The 17,104-nt window shown below is 47.8% G+C and overlaps 6 protein-coding genes across 6 annotated transcripts; 4 read left to right on the forward strand and 2 right to left on the reverse strand.

Moving 5' to 3' along the window:
- Positions 1 to 1,090: 1,090 nt before the first annotated feature.
- On the forward strand, positions 1,091 to 2,798 carry PEX2_087640 (FAD-binding oxidoreductase; the record flags this gene model as incomplete). The annotated part of the gene is made up of 4 exons (XM_016746034.1): positions 1,091 to 1,348; positions 1,403 to 1,619; positions 1,698 to 2,095; positions 2,163 to 2,798. 4 exons carry the CDS (start codon positions 1,091 to 1,093, stop codon positions 2,796 to 2,798), a joined length of 1,509 nt encoding a protein of 502 aa, XP_016601639.1.
- A 3,799-nt stretch (positions 2,799 to 6,597) lies between these two features.
- Positions 6,598 to 8,211, forward strand: PEX2_087650 (Major facilitator superfamily domain, general substrate transporter; the record flags this gene model as incomplete). The annotated part of the gene is made up of 1 exon (XM_016746035.1): positions 6,598 to 8,211. One exon carries the CDS (start codon positions 6,598 to 6,600, stop codon positions 8,209 to 8,211), a length of 1,614 nt encoding a protein of 537 aa, XP_016601640.1.
- A 403-nt stretch (positions 8,212 to 8,614) lies between these two features.
- PEX2_087660 (uncharacterized protein) lies at positions 8,615 to 9,429 on the reverse strand (the record flags this gene model as incomplete). The annotated part of the gene is made up of 2 exons (XM_016746036.1): positions 8,615 to 9,210; positions 9,279 to 9,429. The coding sequence occupies 2 exons, from the start codon at positions 9,427 to 9,429 to the stop codon at positions 8,615 to 8,617; spliced, it is 747 nt and encodes a 248-aa protein (XP_016601641.1).
- A 458-nt stretch (positions 9,430 to 9,887) lies between these two features.
- PEX2_087670 (cytochrome P450) lies at positions 9,888 to 11,561 on the forward strand (the record flags this gene model as incomplete). The annotated part of the gene is made up of 3 exons (XM_016746037.1): positions 9,888 to 11,251; positions 11,321 to 11,465; positions 11,517 to 11,561. 3 exons carry the CDS (start codon positions 9,888 to 9,890, stop codon positions 11,559 to 11,561), a joined length of 1,554 nt encoding a protein of 517 aa, XP_016601642.1.
- A 1,255-nt stretch (positions 11,562 to 12,816) lies between these two features.
- Positions 12,817 to 14,919, reverse strand: PEX2_087680 (uncharacterized protein; the record flags this gene model as incomplete). The annotated part of the gene is made up of 1 exon (XM_016746038.1): positions 12,817 to 14,919. The coding sequence occupies one exon, from the start codon at positions 14,917 to 14,919 to the stop codon at positions 12,817 to 12,819; it is 2,103 nt and encodes a 700-aa protein (XP_016601643.1).
- A 751-nt stretch (positions 14,920 to 15,670) lies between these two features.
- Positions 15,671 to 17,086, forward strand: PEX2_087690 (agmatinase; the record flags this gene model as incomplete). Its single annotated transcript, XM_016746039.1, has 6 exons — positions 15,671 to 15,758; positions 15,812 to 15,897; positions 15,958 to 16,125; positions 16,190 to 16,564; positions 16,620 to 16,767; positions 16,824 to 17,086. The coding sequence occupies 6 exons, from the start codon at positions 15,671 to 15,673 to the stop codon at positions 17,084 to 17,086; spliced, it is 1,128 nt and encodes a 375-aa protein (XP_016601644.1).
- Between the last annotated feature and the right edge of the window lie 18 nt (positions 17,087 to 17,104).

Below are 17,104 nucleotides of genomic sequence, written 5' to 3' on the forward strand. Positions count from 1 at the left end.
ATTTGTAATTAAGTGGATATTGAATTCGCCTGATAATTGCTCCGATAAATGTGAGGGGTTAAGGCACGGATTTAGCTTCAATGTATGAAGTTGGCGCTTGCAAATGCCCGAAACAACACCGGCAGCGCCTGGACTTTCCGTTTGTGAGACAACAATCGTTGATATGCCAAGACGCCAAGCATATTGTCCTTGCCAAGCTTCCTTTTGCAAGAAAAGGCGCTTCGCGTATTTTTATAGTTTGCCTCGATTCTTCAGCAGTTCGTCAATGAAAATGGCGCAACTATATCGGAACGCATCAGCTAGCGACCGACCGCCTACCAATCACAAATGCGGGAAAGCGTTTTTGCGAAATAGCCGTAATAGCGCACCATAGGGTGCTCGTTGAGCGTTCAGTTGCATTGTCTTACCGATTATCAGGGGCTTACGATAGATGGCACTCCTAGCGGTGGATGATGACAGAGATAGCTGGTTGGCTAGTACCGATTACAGCTACTTCGGCTGATGAAATGAGCACCTGGATGGCCTTACCAAGTAGATGGGACTCTCTCAGGCCGCCCTTTCCGTACAACAGATAAGAGGGCCACTTTCTAGCTCTTGCCAACCGTTTGTTGGAGCATGGCGCTTACCGGCCAAGCCGTCACGCATGGGTTTGAGGACATTCTGCATCGCGGGAAGCTCGGGAAGCCTCATGTAAGACAGGCCCATTTACTGTCCACTACAGACTCTGTTGGGCGTTGCTGACGATTCCGGATGTAGTATAGTCTGCGAAGAGATGGCAAATTGATACGGGCCAAGATATGTCGCGAACAAAAGCGGGACTATCGTATAGTCGAATACTTTTCATCCAACCATGGCAGCACGAGAGGTTCAGTAGATTGGATTGAGGAGTTTTCTGGGCTATGCCACGAAGAGCTGGGCTTGTAAGAGACCGCTGATAAGGTTCGGCCACGGCCTGGGAAATCTATAAAGATGGAGTGTTCCGCCAGCATCATCTTGCTCTTCTTCTCTCACAGACAGGCCGTCTTCGTTCCAATCTAACAACTCCCTGACCAGACCAGCCTGAGCAACACCAGCTACAATCGATCAAAAGATGAAGTCCTTGAACATACTGGCAACCGGCCTCTTTAGCTTTGCCGTCCAGGCCGCAGTGCCTTCCAGTGGCACTGCTGAGGCTAAGACGGCGCTGATCAAGGAATTGCTCACACCTCAGCTCTCCGAGAACGCCACCATTGTCTTCCCCGGCTCCCCAGAATGGTATGATGTTACCCATCGTGCTGCTGCTCCCCGTTTACACCCAGGCTATCTCGCCGTTGTCGACGTAGCTGCCGAAGACGATGTCGTGAATACGGTATAAGATGAACTGTCCAAGAAGAAAAAGGAACATTATCTGACACTTCTACAGATCAAAGTCGCCAACGAGATCGGAGTCCCGTTCCTAGCTGTCACCGGTACCCACGGCTGGACCGACGATATTAGCAAGATCCAGGGCGGAATTCAGATCCGCATGCGTGGCCTCAATCAAGTCGGTCTCGGCCCCAACAACGACACTGCATATGCCGGCGGTGGTGTCATTCAATACGAAGTCGTCCAGGGTCTTTATCCGTATGGAAAGCAAGCTGGTAATCTCCCATGCCCTCTCATGTGAATCCCGCACAAGCAAGCCAAGAAAGATCAACTGATAAGCATGTCTTCCCTAGTCCATGGTCTCTGCGAGTGCGTCTCCATCATGGGTCCCCTCCTGGGTGGTGGTCACAGCGTACTCCAGGGTGAACACGGTTTCGCTGCTGACAACTTGGTCTCGGCTAAAGTCGCGCTCCACAACGGTACTGTTGTTACTGCCTCAGCCACTGAAAACGAAGATCTCTTCTGGGGCCTTCGTGGTGCTGGTCACAACTTGGGTATTGTCCTTGAGTTCGAGGTTAAGGCTTATGACATCCACCCGGATCCATGGACCTTCACGACGCTCGTATATGAGGCCGATAAGATCGAAGAGTACTTCGAAGCCTGGAACAAGCTCGAGGACACAATTGCTGACCCCGGTCTGGTTGTCCTGAACGGTTACTACCGCAACTTGCCCGATATCAAAGCTGGAAAGGTGAGTGACTAGCGTCGATATTGTCGCCACAGGTCACATCTAGTAGTACTTGCTAACAATGCTCCAGCCTCTTCTTGTCATGGATCTTATCTACCAGGGCTATGACACCGCTGCTCCCCAGTACCTTGAGGCCTACCGTGCTATCGGCCACATCCATGAGGAGACTATCACCGATATTTACTGGAACAAACTCTTTGACGTCACCAATTTCGGTCGTGACGACCGGGTCTGTGTCACTAGTCAGAATTGGGGCGGCTATGTCAACTCCATTGTCCGCTGGGAGCCCGCGTCCATGCGTGAAAGCTACAACATTTTCGCTGATCTTGTCGCCATTGAAACCTACAACACCTCTACCTTCATCTTCGAGTCCTATGGTCGCAAGGGTGTCCGCGACTTGCCCGATGACTTGAACGCTGTCCCACCGGAGGAGCGCAACAAGCACAACATGCTGGCTGCCTTCTTGTTCTGGTCCGGTGATAACAAGACTGAGCTCGCTGTTGCCCGCGAGTTCGGAGAGAAGCTCCAACTTTCCAGCCGCAATGGTGAGATTACTCACTCTTACGTCAACTACGCCATAGGTGGTGAGGAGCTTCCGCAGGTATACGGCCGTGACGTTGATCGTCTGCAGAAGCTCAAGGCCATCAAGACCAAGTTTGATCCTTACAACAAGTTTGGATTCTATGCTCCCCTCACAGGCGCTTGAGTGCGAAGATGATGTGATAGTGACGGCTGAAGCGCCGGAGTAAATATCACGGTCGACGAGTTCGGGGACGTGAAGAAGAATTAAGTATACTATGTATAGGGAGAGAAAGGGGGGAAGAAACAAAGGATTGGTCCAATTAGATTCTAATATAGGGCTTAAATTTAGATAGGATAAATAGAAGTCATGATGATTTCAACTAACTTCCTTCATAGCTAATCAATTGTGGTCTCTTATTGGGATGGGGTGTAAACATTATCCGTGATTTGAATTGTAATCCTGAAGGCAGTATTATTTGGAAGTACTCATAATCATCAGGTAGTGTACTTGAATCCCAAATTGTCCTTATCTGTCATATCCAACCAGTCATGGTTAGTAGACATGCGAGCTTTGATGGCCTCTTTACGCTTCTTATTGCCAATGTAGTAAACTAGACCATATACTGTAATAGAAAACATTGTAACGATATAGTATATAATCATTACCATAGTTCTACTATATTCAATTGCTTGATCTGCTTGGAATGTTTAAGGTCCGATATATTTCCGGTAGCCTAGGTAATATAAAACTAGGCGTAGAGCGTGATTCTAAAATATTATTAGTTTAGACTCATGTTTTTAGGGGGTATCTTACTTCTTTATATGACCTATATTACTCGCCTACTATACTAAAACTTGGCCTTAACAACTCCCATGGGACTAAAAGAATTTTGCTCCTATAACCCTAGTTGGCCTTCATACACACCTGACCCTGATATGACTAATGAATCGAGCATGCGAGCACGGGCCACGCTTGCCTAATACAGTAATCTTCTATTTCCTAATCTGGAAAGATATAGGAAGGAGCAAAATAAAGGTATCTACTAAGCTCTAGATAGACCCCGGGGCCTCAGGAATACTCCAAGTGGTCAAACCGAGATAGGCACGATGCAGCCTAAAAATGACCATATTAAAGCTGGGCGGATGTAGCGAGAAGGAATGAGGAATGGAAGATCTTTTTGAGATCGTATTCTAAAACAAATTTCCCTTCGCATGTGCACGTATCTGATTATTTCATGTGTTCCCCTTCCTCCTTTCTTCCTTTCCACTCCATCTCAGAAAACCGAGCAGACAAAACCCATCTCCTAAGAAATCATCAAGATACGCCTAGGTAGGATCGACCTGTATATCTGCTATTCTGGGGACTACACTAACCTTGAGAACATTCCAAGCCACCTAATACACCGGGAGGGCTTCAATGTCACCTAACTTTACCTTTATATGTATGAATTGACTTCATCAGGCCCCTTGATTATCATTTTTTTTCCCATGCGACGATTTATAGAATGACATTAACCAAGCCATCTTTTTTTACCTAATTTGACTTGACTACTGTGCCTCATATGTGGCCCGGTATTATTAAAGAGAGGAGTGTTTAGATTATTTGACCATCTGTGTGTCGGTAGCAACAAATTGCCAATATCGCTCTGCGGACATCCTCCTCCATGATTTCCCCCAGATAACTACAACGACAAATGAATATGTACAGAAGAAAGAGATAAATGACACTGAGATAAAGCAGTTTCGAAGACCCACTGCTTCGATCCATGGTGTTATGGCGTAGCTAAAGCTAAACCCTATTGTATTCCGGATGATATTGATGGAAACAAAGGATTCACCAGCCATTTCTTTGAAACAATCGACTGCGTATGCCAATGATATTGCACTTGCACAGACGACTCCAAAGGTGGTGACACCAATTCCGATGATTAAAACCATGTAGTGTGCCCCTTGACTGGCCCCAACTCCCCACATGACCAGCCCCCCTGCAGCAATAGGTGCGGACACCAGAAGGCCCCATAACCTATGTTCTGGTTCTCGAATACCTCCGTTGCGCTCTGCTAGTTTGATGGCGAGATAATCTGAAATCTTTCCCGCCCAGACGGATGCAGCTCCACCGAAGACAAAAGGTGATAGATAGGCAACACCAACCATTGTCGGAGGGAAATTGTAGGGACTGGATCCTAGAATACTGGAAATCGTTGCGTTGATCACGCTATAAAGGGCTAGGTTGGATCCGTATAAGAGACCGGCCCACAAAATATTGGGAAAAAAGAAAGGAATCTTTAACGACTGCCAGCTCTTTGAAGCCATTTGCTTATGGGTTGGACGACCAGGAAGTATTGTAGCCAGTGCTAGCCTCCGCCGACGAAATTTTAAGCCTGTAGATATTCCAGTACGACCTAGTGCTGTAGCTGTTTCGGTCTCAAGTCGCTCCGTAGTGGTGATCTCTGGCTCTTCATTGTCATCTGCCGGGACAATTTCATATTGCTGGGCCCTGCACTCGGTTGTTTTTCAAAAGTAGATTGTATCCTCCATGAAAAAGAAGAGGATCAGTGAGCAAATGCCCAAAAATACTGTAGCGAGATACATAACCCATTGCCAACCCAAGCCATCCGCTATGAACCCTGCAAGAAAGGGGGCAGTAAAATTTGATCCAAACAAGACAAAAGTGTACAGGGCCATATAGTTTCCTCGCTCATGAGCGAAGAAGAGATCCTGGACCGACAATTCCGGTAGAGACTCCACAGATGAACAAAATAGTCCCAGAAGAATGCAATGCGCGTACCATTGACTGGCACCATGAGCCAGCGGCACCCATAGAACCGGTCCTATCGAGAATATAATGGTCACAAGGTAGACTAACTTGCGGCCATATGTCATGGCGACAGGTTGCCATAAAAGATTTGCCCATCCTTGCATCAACTGCATGAATCCAGTACTAAGATTGAGATCTGCAAGACTGACTCGTTGCGATTCGGATATTTGTTTCATTGTGGAGAACGGCGCAGCTGTGCATAAGCCAACAGCAAAGGTGTACAAACATACCATGCCGATATTGAGGTTTTTCCACTGTTGTGATCGATTGAGGGGATCATTTGGATCTGTGCTGGGCTGTGGTTGTAGAATTATTCGTTTCGGTTGAGCATATATATTGCTGCCATGCGCTTTATTGACGAGAATAATAGTTCCAGGTACATCATCATGTTCATGGTGCTCTGGAAGATGGTCCATGGTAGGGTCTCTCAAAGATAACGGAATATGTGACATGGAATATAAACCGAATTAATTGATAATGCTGTCAAATGGAGCTTGAAATTGATATCACAAACTTGAGCCAACAAACTTGGGCGTTCACTGACCACGTATGTAAGTAAGCACTCCAATGAGAAGGGTTATCAAGATATTACCCAAATAGGCAGGTGAGTCAAAGAAGCAAGTGAGCCAGCCATGGAGCCACCAAGGGATAGAGATAAGCTCTCTAAACCCCTCTTTTTTATTTCTTTCCCGTCCGTAGGTTGACATATATGCTTTCAGAATTGAGGTAAGCCAATCATCGCTATTGCAATACGAAAAGAGGCCCCAAGTCCCTAGCTAACGGCATTACAACTATACTAGCCTAATAAGGCCATGCCACAGCAATCAGACTCTCTTACTTGTTTCAGATAACCTGCGAAGAGTGATAAATTAAATCTTCGATACATTCTCGACTAGGTTCGTGAGTCCTCTCCCCAATATTGTGGGATATGCAACCTATCCGGCTACTGTTATTTGCATTATAGCTCTAAAGAAACGCTAAAGATAATAGAACGCGGGCCTGGCCCCACCTAGGACGTGTATTTATACAGCAAGTCAAAGGATATACTCGATTAGGAAGGCGGCCTTATACCAATCACAGTATGTTAAAGGGGGCTCGGATAGGAACGGCGAGTATATACATGCACCTAAGTCTCTACTACTTCGAGCCAGATTAACCACGCAACATGGCTCCATCTAAAAACCAACTCTCCACGGATATCTCGCCAGATCTGAAGAATGACGCTGAACGTGACTTGATCGAGAGTTCTCAAAGGGCTACCCGCCGAGAACATGACCTGACCGTACAGCAAGCCCTTTCCAAGCATAGAAGTGCTATCTTTTGGGCAGCCTATTTTATTCTACCTGGTTTTGTGATTGGTTACGATCCAACAATCCTTGGCAGCTTGGTCGGTATCCCACAATTTCGAAAAGACTTTGGTTACGAACACCCTGCTGGTTCAGGCACTTATGTCCTCTCGTCTTCTTGGACATCGGCATTCCCATACGCACCTATTATTGGTTTCTTGGTAGCTCCAATTTGGGCGGGATGGTGCGTCGATCGTTTCGGACCCAGGAAGACACTGCTATGCTGCACAACCCTGTCTCTGGGAACCCTCTTGATGGAAGTTCTTGGTAACACTTCAGGCATTATCTTCGCCGGAGACCTCCTTACTGGCCTCCTCACTGGTGGGTTCCCCGTTCTCGGTCCCGCATACATATCGGAAATCCTGCCTGTTAGTCTTCGAGGTATCGGACTAGCAGCCAACAACTTTGCTCAGGTTGCTGGGTCATTTATTGCAATCGGGATCTTGCGCGGAACGGAAACTCGGGCGGACAAATGGGCGTACAAGATCCCTTTCATCACAGAATACGCTTTCCCTGTGCTCTTCATTCTTGGAGCACTCTTTGCCCCAGAAACGCCTTGGTTTCTGGTGAAGAAAGCGCGATACGAAGAAGCAACAAAATCCCTGGAACGTACTGGATATACCCAGGATCTCGACGATACTCTGGCTCATATGAAGGAAACCATTCTATTGGGAGAGCAGTGTGTATCCACTACCGCCTACCTTGATTGCTTCAAGGGCACAAACTTCCGACGTACTGCAATATGTTCAATTTGTTACAGCGGTCAATTCCTCTGCGGAGTTAATGTTGTGTCTTCGTATTGCACCTACTTTTTCCAGCTGGCAGGCGTGTCAACGGATCAAGCATTCGATCTTTCTCTTGGTCTCTTTGCGCTTGGTATTGTCGGGAACGTGATTTCATGGCCTTTGGTGTCAATCTGGGGTAGGAGATTCGGCTACATTTCAACCTGTTGCGCAACTGCCGTCTTGATGTTTTTGATTGGATTTTTGGATCTTGCACCATCTTCCAATAAGGCCGCCCTGTATGCCAAGTCATCTATGCTGCTTGTCTTTTACTTTATTTACAACTTCGGTCTTGGCCCCCTTGTTTATGCCTTGATTGCCGAGATCCCAAGCACAGCAATACGCGGAAAGACAATGGGCGTGGCATGTTCTTTTGCCCATATCTTTTCTCTCGTCATTACAGCCGCTCTTCCCTATGCAATGAGCCCCCTCGAGGCAAATTGGGGTGGCAAAATCGGGTTTTTGTTTGGCGGACTCAGCGTTGGGGTGGTAGTTTGGGCATTTATGTGTCTGCCAGAAACAAAGGGCAGGACGTTTGAAGAGCTTGATATTCTCTTTGAGCGGAAGACGCCAGCCTGGAAATTTGATAGTACTGATTTGACAGATTTTGATCGTGCAGCCGTGATTTACGGGCATAGTGGGAGTGTCTGAATACATTCTAGTTGCGCGATAGGAGGTTCTCTCAACACCGTCTCATAGACCTTGTATAGATCATCCGATCCATGTATTGTCTCTCAATCACATTGTCAGTCACAACGGCTTCTGGGTTACCCGCATGATACATAGAAAATATTCGGGTGAGACTATGAGCTGCACAACATCAGCTTTTCGAGACATGAATCCTTTAAATGAATATTGTTTGCCTTCAAGAATTTTCTGTCCTTTAAACCCATGGTAATCGTGGACATTGTTAAGTAACATAGAATGATCAATCAAAGTTCAATTAACCTGTTGCAGTAAGTAACATAGAATGGGGAAGGTTGATACGCTGCATTGTTGAATAATTGATTATTGATGGGAAAAAGAGACTTTATGTGCAGGTCTTTTGTCCGGCCTAGAGACGAGATTCCCTGATTTGCCTTGGGGCTTCAGCGGCAAACGCACGTAAAATGAAGTCGCAGCCTCCGACGGTGACCTTCTCACCACTCTTACGCTCTCGCATTTCAACATCTAGCCCATCAGCCATTGAAGGCAAATCCTCACTGCTCGGTCCTAATGCATATTTTACCTCCCAGTGGCCATCCGCCCACTCTTCCCTTCGTGCGCTCACCCCCTCTCCAGTGATTTGAACAGCCCGTTCTCCAAGGGGTGTCCGCCCAACCACATGAATTTGCTTCTGGTGAAGAACCAAATACGACCCCCCAATTTGCGCTAGGAAAACCTTGGTAACTTGGTGCTGACCCTCTTCTAGAACACCCTCATCAGACTCCAAGATCCACGAAAGGCCACGCCCTGGCCCTTCCGGCCCTTCGGGAACCGGAAGATACCTCCACACTTCTTCATAATCCGTCATCGGCAACCCAGGTACATCTGGTCGAGCCATTGTCCCAGTCTCCAAATCATCTCCATTGGGGAGCGGGATGAATGGACATGGGTTGCTAATGTTGAAATTGTGGTGGGAGTCAATCTCATGGGTGAACACCACGCGGCCTATAGCAAGTCAGTCATGTATTGCATGATGTACCATCGACAGTCAGAAAATTGGATTGGGATCATACGTGGGTCTTTGCTTTCCTGGATACATTCTCCTGCGAGCGCCCAATCGATTTTGCCGGATTGTTTATCGACTCGCAGGTCGACGTACCATTCGCCAACCGTTATCACCAGTGTATCGGTAGTTTCGAATGGTGTCTCTGATGCCCATCTCATTGAGATGCGTGTTGTCAAGCTCGATTCCAAGGCTGGTACAGATACTTTTGACATTTTGGGTGGTGGCGATATTTTTCAAAATGTTCGCCTGCTCTGAAGACCGAGTGGGGAAATTTTGGCAGGCCAAGATGGTATAGGTAATCTACATGGCCCAATTGGACATATAAATACTACAAATCGAATTGCTAAGATATCTTTGACCCGAAAGTGTTGTTCTCCACAATCTCCAACTACCAAGAAATTCGACCCCGCGCTGTCCGAGTCTCGCTGCTGGTTGCCGTTTTCGAAGACTTTTAACTATTCCGTAGATAGTGACTCACTCGTTAACTTACCCGATTCGAGAATATTCATATATTCATTATAAAGAGAAGGTTATAAAGACAACCTTGATTTATTGTGAAATACCAATCCTTATTCCACCTGGTTCTTTGTGTGACCACTCAACAAATTGAAACACAATGACTTGGATTCTGATCGCTGCTTTCATAGCAGCCTTTCTGGTCTACCACCTCTCTATTTCCACTTTATTTAGCCCTCTTGCACGAATTCCGGGTCCAAAGAGCTTTGCCTTGACCAAGTTCAAATTGGCATATGAGGACTACAAAGGAACTCGCACGCGAAAGATCAATGCTCTCCATCAACAATATGGACCCGTCGTCCGTATCGGCCCCAGTGAGGTGACCTTCAACAGTACCACGGCCTTACGTGCGATCTATGGTGCCGGAAGTGGCTTTGAGCGAACTGGTTTCTACCACATGTTTGAGGTTTACGGACGAAAGAACATGTTTTCGTTTGCGACCGCGAAGCAGCATGGAGAAAGGAAGAAGCTCTTTGCCCACGCCTATGCCAAGTCGGTGATGCTCAAAGGTCAAAACGCAGAAATGGTTGAGCAGAAAGTCAAGTTGTATATGGACCTTCTAGAGCGCGATGGGGGAAAAAGTGAAATCTTTTCCACCTTGCATTATTTCTCCCTAGACACAATCACCGACTTTCTTTACGGATCTTTCGGCAGGACTTCGTGTCTCGAGGGATTGGGGCAAGATCGCGCGCTCATTGTGGATATCATTGATACTGCCCGTCGCAAGCTATCGTGGTACGCAGTGCATTTCCCTCACTTCACGGAATGGCTTTACTCCAGGACCGGGGTTAGTGGCTGTATTGCGAAGTGGTTGTACCCAATGCAACTGCCAACGACATACAGCGGCATCAGACTTCACGCGATGAAAGCCACTCAGAAATATGCCAGTGCTTCTGCCAGCGAGAGAGCAAGCACAACAGCCCTGATCTCCAGGCTGTGGAGCCACCACCACTCCGAAAAGCCAAATGGAATCGACGATCTCGATATTGCATCGGAATGTGCAGACCATCTTCTGGCAGGCATTGACACCACGAGTGACACATTGATGTTTTTGATTTGGGCTCTTTCTCGGCCAGAGAACAAGGAGTTCCAAAACAAGCTGATTGAGGAAGTCTGCAACATCCCCGAAGACTCGCTCAATTCAAATGGCATCCCCAAAGTGGAAAGTAGCGACAAGCTCTCCTACCTCGATGCAGTTATCAAAGAGACCCTCCGTCTCTATGCACCTCTTCCCGGATCAGAGCCACGCTCACTTCCCACGGTAACCACGATTGATGGCTACACAATTCCGCCCCAGACAGTGGTTTCTATGGCCCCATACTCTCTCCACCGAAACCCTGAAATTTTCAAGAATCCCACAAAATTCAATCCAGAGCGCTGGTTGGATCCCTCTGAAAACTTGGCCGATATGAAGAAATGGTTCTGGGCATTTTCCAGCGGAGGAAGGATGTGTATTGGCATGCAGTATGTTCCTTGTTTTTCTATAGGAGGAACTTCCGGCTTCGATTATGACATACGGCTAACGAAGAACAGTCTTGCAATGGCAGAAATGACTACTTTGGTCGCAGCCATTTATCGAAAATACAACACCACACCAATAGGAGATTTCGGCACCGTCTCTCCTGGCATCACAGGTCGCTATGAAGTGTTCTATGATGATTCTTGTAGTCGAATGCGGGTAAGTTCAGTTGATATGTTTCTCTTGAAGTCTCACTAATCATGGAAACAGGAACACGAGTGTCAAATCCAGTTCACGCCACATCAAGCAATCTAAATAGTGTAGTTTCTGTGCTAAGTGTTATATTTCAAAGGTGTCGCATTATATTGGGGTTTGACGGATTGGATGATACTTTAGCCCTATACTTTCTCGATGAAATTCAAAATAATTACATATAAGTTTCCAACATATATAAACAATTATTCCCCCTCTTCGTATTGCTTAAGACGAAGGGTCTATGATCGTCATCTTTCTCTCGCGATGGAGTGTGATGAGGAATCCGTCAGTACTAGGACGGGCCGATTTTCTTTCGATTTTGTCTGGCGCTGAGAGACTCAGGCTCAGGTTTGGGGCCAGTGATGAGGAGTTAGTACTGTTAATGTTAATCTTCGAGGTGGCTTCTTATAGAGAATTGTGAAGAAGTTTACTTGATTTGTACTTGGCTTTCCGTAATGGGATGCATCAAAGTATGATAACACCTTCGCAGAGGGGGTTAGCATGTTGATGTAGGGGCGAAGGCTGACAGAGGATTTCCGCGGCTAAATATATTCATAGACCCCAACTTAGGTTTGGCAGACATAAGAGTTATTCGATTAAAAGTGTTCGAGGTAAGGATAGCTCCTCTGAGCGTTATAATCCTATGCTAATAGGTTTAACGAGCTTAGTCTGTGGCATGGAATTTACCATATCGACGGTCTACAATGGCCTCACTCGCACGAAGACTTATAAGAATTATAGGACTCAGACTTCAAACCCCCCTTTGTAGGTGGGAATTGATGCCTGAATGTCTTATTTAGCACCGCTCTTTACATCGCTCTATACTGTATGGTAAATCATTAATGCTACAGCTGTCAAAGATGAAGCTTTTGGCCCCATTAAAATCCCCCTATCTCTATTTTTTGGACTTGTAAACGCGACTAGAATCGGTGTACCTCGATTATCAAGCCATGTGTAATAGTAATATAGGTATCTTGATTTTTCCGCCGTTTCTAAGTCAGGCATTCAGGCACTAAACCACCTACGAAAGCGGCTTTGAACCCTAAGTCCTATAAGTTTTCGTAGACCCTTCTCTCTTCCACGCCTAAGAGACTTCCTCGGTGTCTCGGAATCGCTGCCACTCTGCTCGGGATACTAAATCAAGACCTCGCACATTAGCAACTCATTCACCGATATGGCGTTCCCAAACTAGCTGAGCGTGTACGCTGTTAGGGCTTCCCATTTGAAGACGAAGGGTCATTCTTCAAGCCGACGACAACACAACCAGTCACAAACAAGGTAGAAGCGTGTGTAGATAGAAGAAACGTGCGAGGGATCAGGGACTGACCGGATACCGCTTCCGCCAGTAGAACCGATGCAACACTATAGCGATATTTGGCCGATCAAGTTCCAACGCATTCTCCTCCGCCCGTTTCAACGCCCCCTCGACTTCACCCAAAGTTAATCCCCTGTCATCAAATGCCCATAGAATAATCGCGACAGCACCCAGCTGGCCCTCCCTCACCGCAACCGACAACGCTGTCTCACCCTCAAAAGCAACCAGCAGATTCGCCCCTTGTTTCAATAGCCATCGCATGGCATTTTGATGCCCGTGTCCCGCAGCCCTGATAAACGCAGTTCGACCAAGCGCATCCGTATCATCGATCCTACATCCATTATGTAAAAGCAAATCAAGTAACCCCTCGGGATCTTCATCGGCCTTCATGGCCTGCATGAGCAGGTACACCGTATTATCACCCGCATGGATATGAAGGCCCAGATCTAGAAGCAGACGCACAAGAGAGATCCTGCCATGAGACACCGCGACAGATATATATTGCCATACGGTCTCACGGTGGATGTTTTTCGGTGCGGCCACTAAACCACGGTCAAGTAGAAAACGGAGGACGTCTTCGCCACCAGAGAGGGCAGCGGAGAATAGCGGGACCAAACACTGATTAAATAGGTCTCCGCCTAAGATTGGGTCCGTGACCAGCTCTTTACCTTTGGGGTGGTCAAGGAGGATGCGGAGAGTGTCAACATTGCCCCAATCGAGGACATCGGCGAGGAGATTGCGGTTGGGGAGGGCAATCATTGGGTCTGCATTGTAGGAGAGGAGGAGGGAGAAGATGGAAGGTGTACTCTTGGCGGTAGAGAGGGCTTCTCCGGCAGGATCATTTGGGTTGGCTCCGTGGGCGAGGATTATTTCGACGACTTCTTTGTGGCCGTTATGAATTGCGCGCAGGAGGGCGAGCAGTTCGTCATTGGTTCTGCTGTTATTAGGGGATTTGTCAGTTGGTGGCATGATGCTTGCACCGTGGGAGAGGAGAATATCGACTGCGGCGGGTTGGTTGCGCTCTGCGGCCCAGGTGAGGGGCATTGTCGGCGCCCAGAAGTAGCTCCTTTTGGGGGTGAAGATTCGTTCGTTGGTGACACGTAGGTTTGGGTCGTAGTTGTGCTTTGTTAGGAGGTTGGTAAGGAGGGTGGTGCGGCCGGTTATTGCGGCGACGCAAAGGAGGATGCCCTGTTGATAGGGTTCTGTGGAGGATTTGATATAATCAAAGCGCGTGAGGAGGAGATCAACGATGTCGCCATGTCCTGCCTCCGCTGCGTGAGATAGTTGGAAGAGGGGTTTCATGCCGTCTGGGTGGGATGGGTTGGGAGTTGCCCCGTGGTCGATTAGACATCGCACGATGTCAATGTTACCGGTCCGAGATGCCATGCAGAGCGATGTTCCCCGGCCTTCAGTGGCGATATTAGGATTTGCGCCGCGTGAAAGTAGAAATTCCACGATATCCAGGTAATCCTCTTGCGCCGCAAGTGCGAGAGGCGTGGCGCCGTTCCCGTCCTGCGCATTGATCGCACTCCCCGCGTCGGCTAACACGCGGACAACATCGAGATGGCCATTCTCGGCTGCGCGATGAAGAGCTGTTCTCTTCTGGAGGGAACCTGTGGGGAGATCCGGGCACACACCGTATTCAAGCAATAGGTTGACAACATTAACGTGGCCGGAGGACGCCGCCATGGAGAGCGGATGTCCCTCTTCCCAGTTTCTGATGCCTTTTTTACCATGAGGATGGTTATCCCAGTCATTTTTGGTGGAGCACGGATCAATACCATGCTCGTATAGCAGTCTTATTATCTCACTGCTTCCGTAAAAGGCAGCCAAGGCGAAGGGTTGCCATGGCTTCCCTCCGCAGGCATTTGGCGGGGCACCAGCGTCCAGGATCATTCGGGCGGTTGAGGTCGACCCGTTGATGGCGGCCCATTCGAGCGTGTATCCCCCGTTTTGTTGTGTGAGGCTACGCTTGTACAGAATGGGGTTCAGGAGTGCATGCAGCCACCGGGTCGTGCGACATAGGGCGTTGATCTCATTCTCGTACTTTAATTGAGAGAGTATGAGGAGAATCACCTCGTTGGGTAAACTGGGAAAGCTCATCCTCTGAAGTGGTTGCCCTGTTCTGCGAAGTAGGACTCAGGAGGTTGGTTGTGGGACCTAGGGGAGGGGTCTCTTCGTCAAGTCTACTTGTGTTTACCTTTTGATTCATACTCTGTTAGTACATGGTGCCAATCCACCACAGTGCTCATCATTCAACCTATTTACCTAAATCGAGGAAAATCAAAGTGTTCAATAATAGAGCCAAAAAAGGGCTCTTGCCGCCGAGGATAAGAACGAGCTTGCGGCTGTACCGCGAGTGGAGTTCCTAGAAACAAAGCTAAGAAGCCACGCACCAACGAGAGACGACGGTGGCAGTAGATTCCGCTGCTCGTGGCATTAGTTAGTATCACGTGATGCCGCGGCCGTCTGATTGTTATGTTTCATTATCTTCACAATGATCTAATGTGAAAGTAAATTTTAGTTACTACGTATTAGTACATGTTATAACAAAAGAGAGCCAACTAACAATACATATATGCGTACGCAGAGAGAAGGAAGGCGCATCACCGATAACGGCCCCGTAGTCACTCCAGGCCCATCTTAGCGCCAAGCAAGAGTCCCCGCATGAATAGTTGCGGAAAGAGTCTGCGAGACAGCATTGCTCATTAATCGCATTTGTAGCACTTACAGAATGATTTTTATTTGGTAATGAGATAGCGCGAAGCTGGTCCTATGTAGAGCTAAGGCTATAAAAGGCCAATGGCCACCCCAATTCCACTCGTGATGTTCAACTTGTCGAATAATCTTCAAAATGCGTTTCACAACTTCCACATTGTCTCTTCTCTTGCAGGGCGCCATTGCTTTGAATGTTGGCCCAGAATATAGTCACCCGATAGAAGGTGAGTCACAAAAGACAATTCCGAAATCAATCAACGTACTAAACAGACAATAGATCTCGACGTCGATCTTCCATTCTCTCAGCCAGTCACATTCGCGCACTTGGAATGGCAAAGATGTCTCGCAGCATCTCATAATAAGGTATGTTACCGAAGCTCCAGTCTACGTAATGCCTCCACAAGAATCTAACCTCCGCAAAAGCCTCTCGACATCGCCATTCTCGGCTTTCCCTATGACACCTCAACCTCATACCGCCCCGGCGCAAGATTCGGCCCTCGAGGCATCCGCGCAGGATCCGCGCGCGAAAAGAAGGGTCGAAGCTATAACACCGTGTGGGAAGTGGACCCATACGACGAGGGCCTTGAAATTGTGAGTGCAGTGCATTTACATACAACTATGAAATGCAATGTTGGGATCGCTAACCCATCACCAGATTGACTGCGGCGATATCCCCATTACCCCATTCGACGCCGCGCACGCTTTCAAGCAAATGGAACAGGGTTACAGACAGGTTCTCTACCACCCCACATCCGAGGGGAGCTCATGGGAACACCCCCGAATTGTGAGTCTGGGTGGAGACCACTCGATTGTCTTGCCTATCTTGCGGTCGTTGAAACATGTGTATGGACCCATCTCCGTCATTCACTTGGACTCGCACCTCGACACTTGGGATCCTTATGAGGGTTACACTGGAATCGCGTCTAACCAGTCGGCAATCACACATGGAACTTTCTTCTGGCATGCGAGTCGGGAGGGTTGTATTGCGAAGGGCACCAGTGTGCATGGAGGTCTGAGAACGAAGCTTTTCGTAAGTGGTGCTTTTTCTCTGGTCTGGAATGAATACTAATCGAAACTATCAACAGAGTCCTAAGGATTATGAAATCGACCAGAATGTTGGATTTACGATTATCGAGGCCCACGAGATTGACGATATCGGCATGTCGGGCATTATTGATAAGGTCCGGAGTGTTGTCGGAGATACTCCGACTTATCTTTCCATTGATATTGACGGTAAGATTCAAATTTCCCCTTTTCAAGACACATCAGATATTAATTTCTTCAATTAGTCCTCGATCCCAGCATTGCCCCTGCGACCGGAACTCCCGAATCGGGCGGCTGGACTACTCGTGAGTTGAAGCGATTCATTAAAGGCCTCGAGGGTGTGAATCTTGTCGGTGCCGATGTGGTAGAAGTCAGCCCTCCTTACGACACCGTTGCTGAGACTACTTCGATCGCTGCTGCGGATCTGATCGTTGATATTCTGGCATCCATGGCAAAGTTGAAGACAGGTCCTAAGGTGAAGGCGCCAGCTTCAAAGGACGAGTTGTAAGCAGAGCCAAACGCATGT

This window comes from Penicillium expansum, assembly GCF_000769745.1.
Source record: "Penicillium expansum strain MD-8 chromosome Unknown contig294, whole genome shotgun sequence".
Taxonomy (NCBI): Eukaryota; Fungi; Ascomycota; class Eurotiomycetes; order Eurotiales; family Aspergillaceae; genus Penicillium; species Penicillium expansum.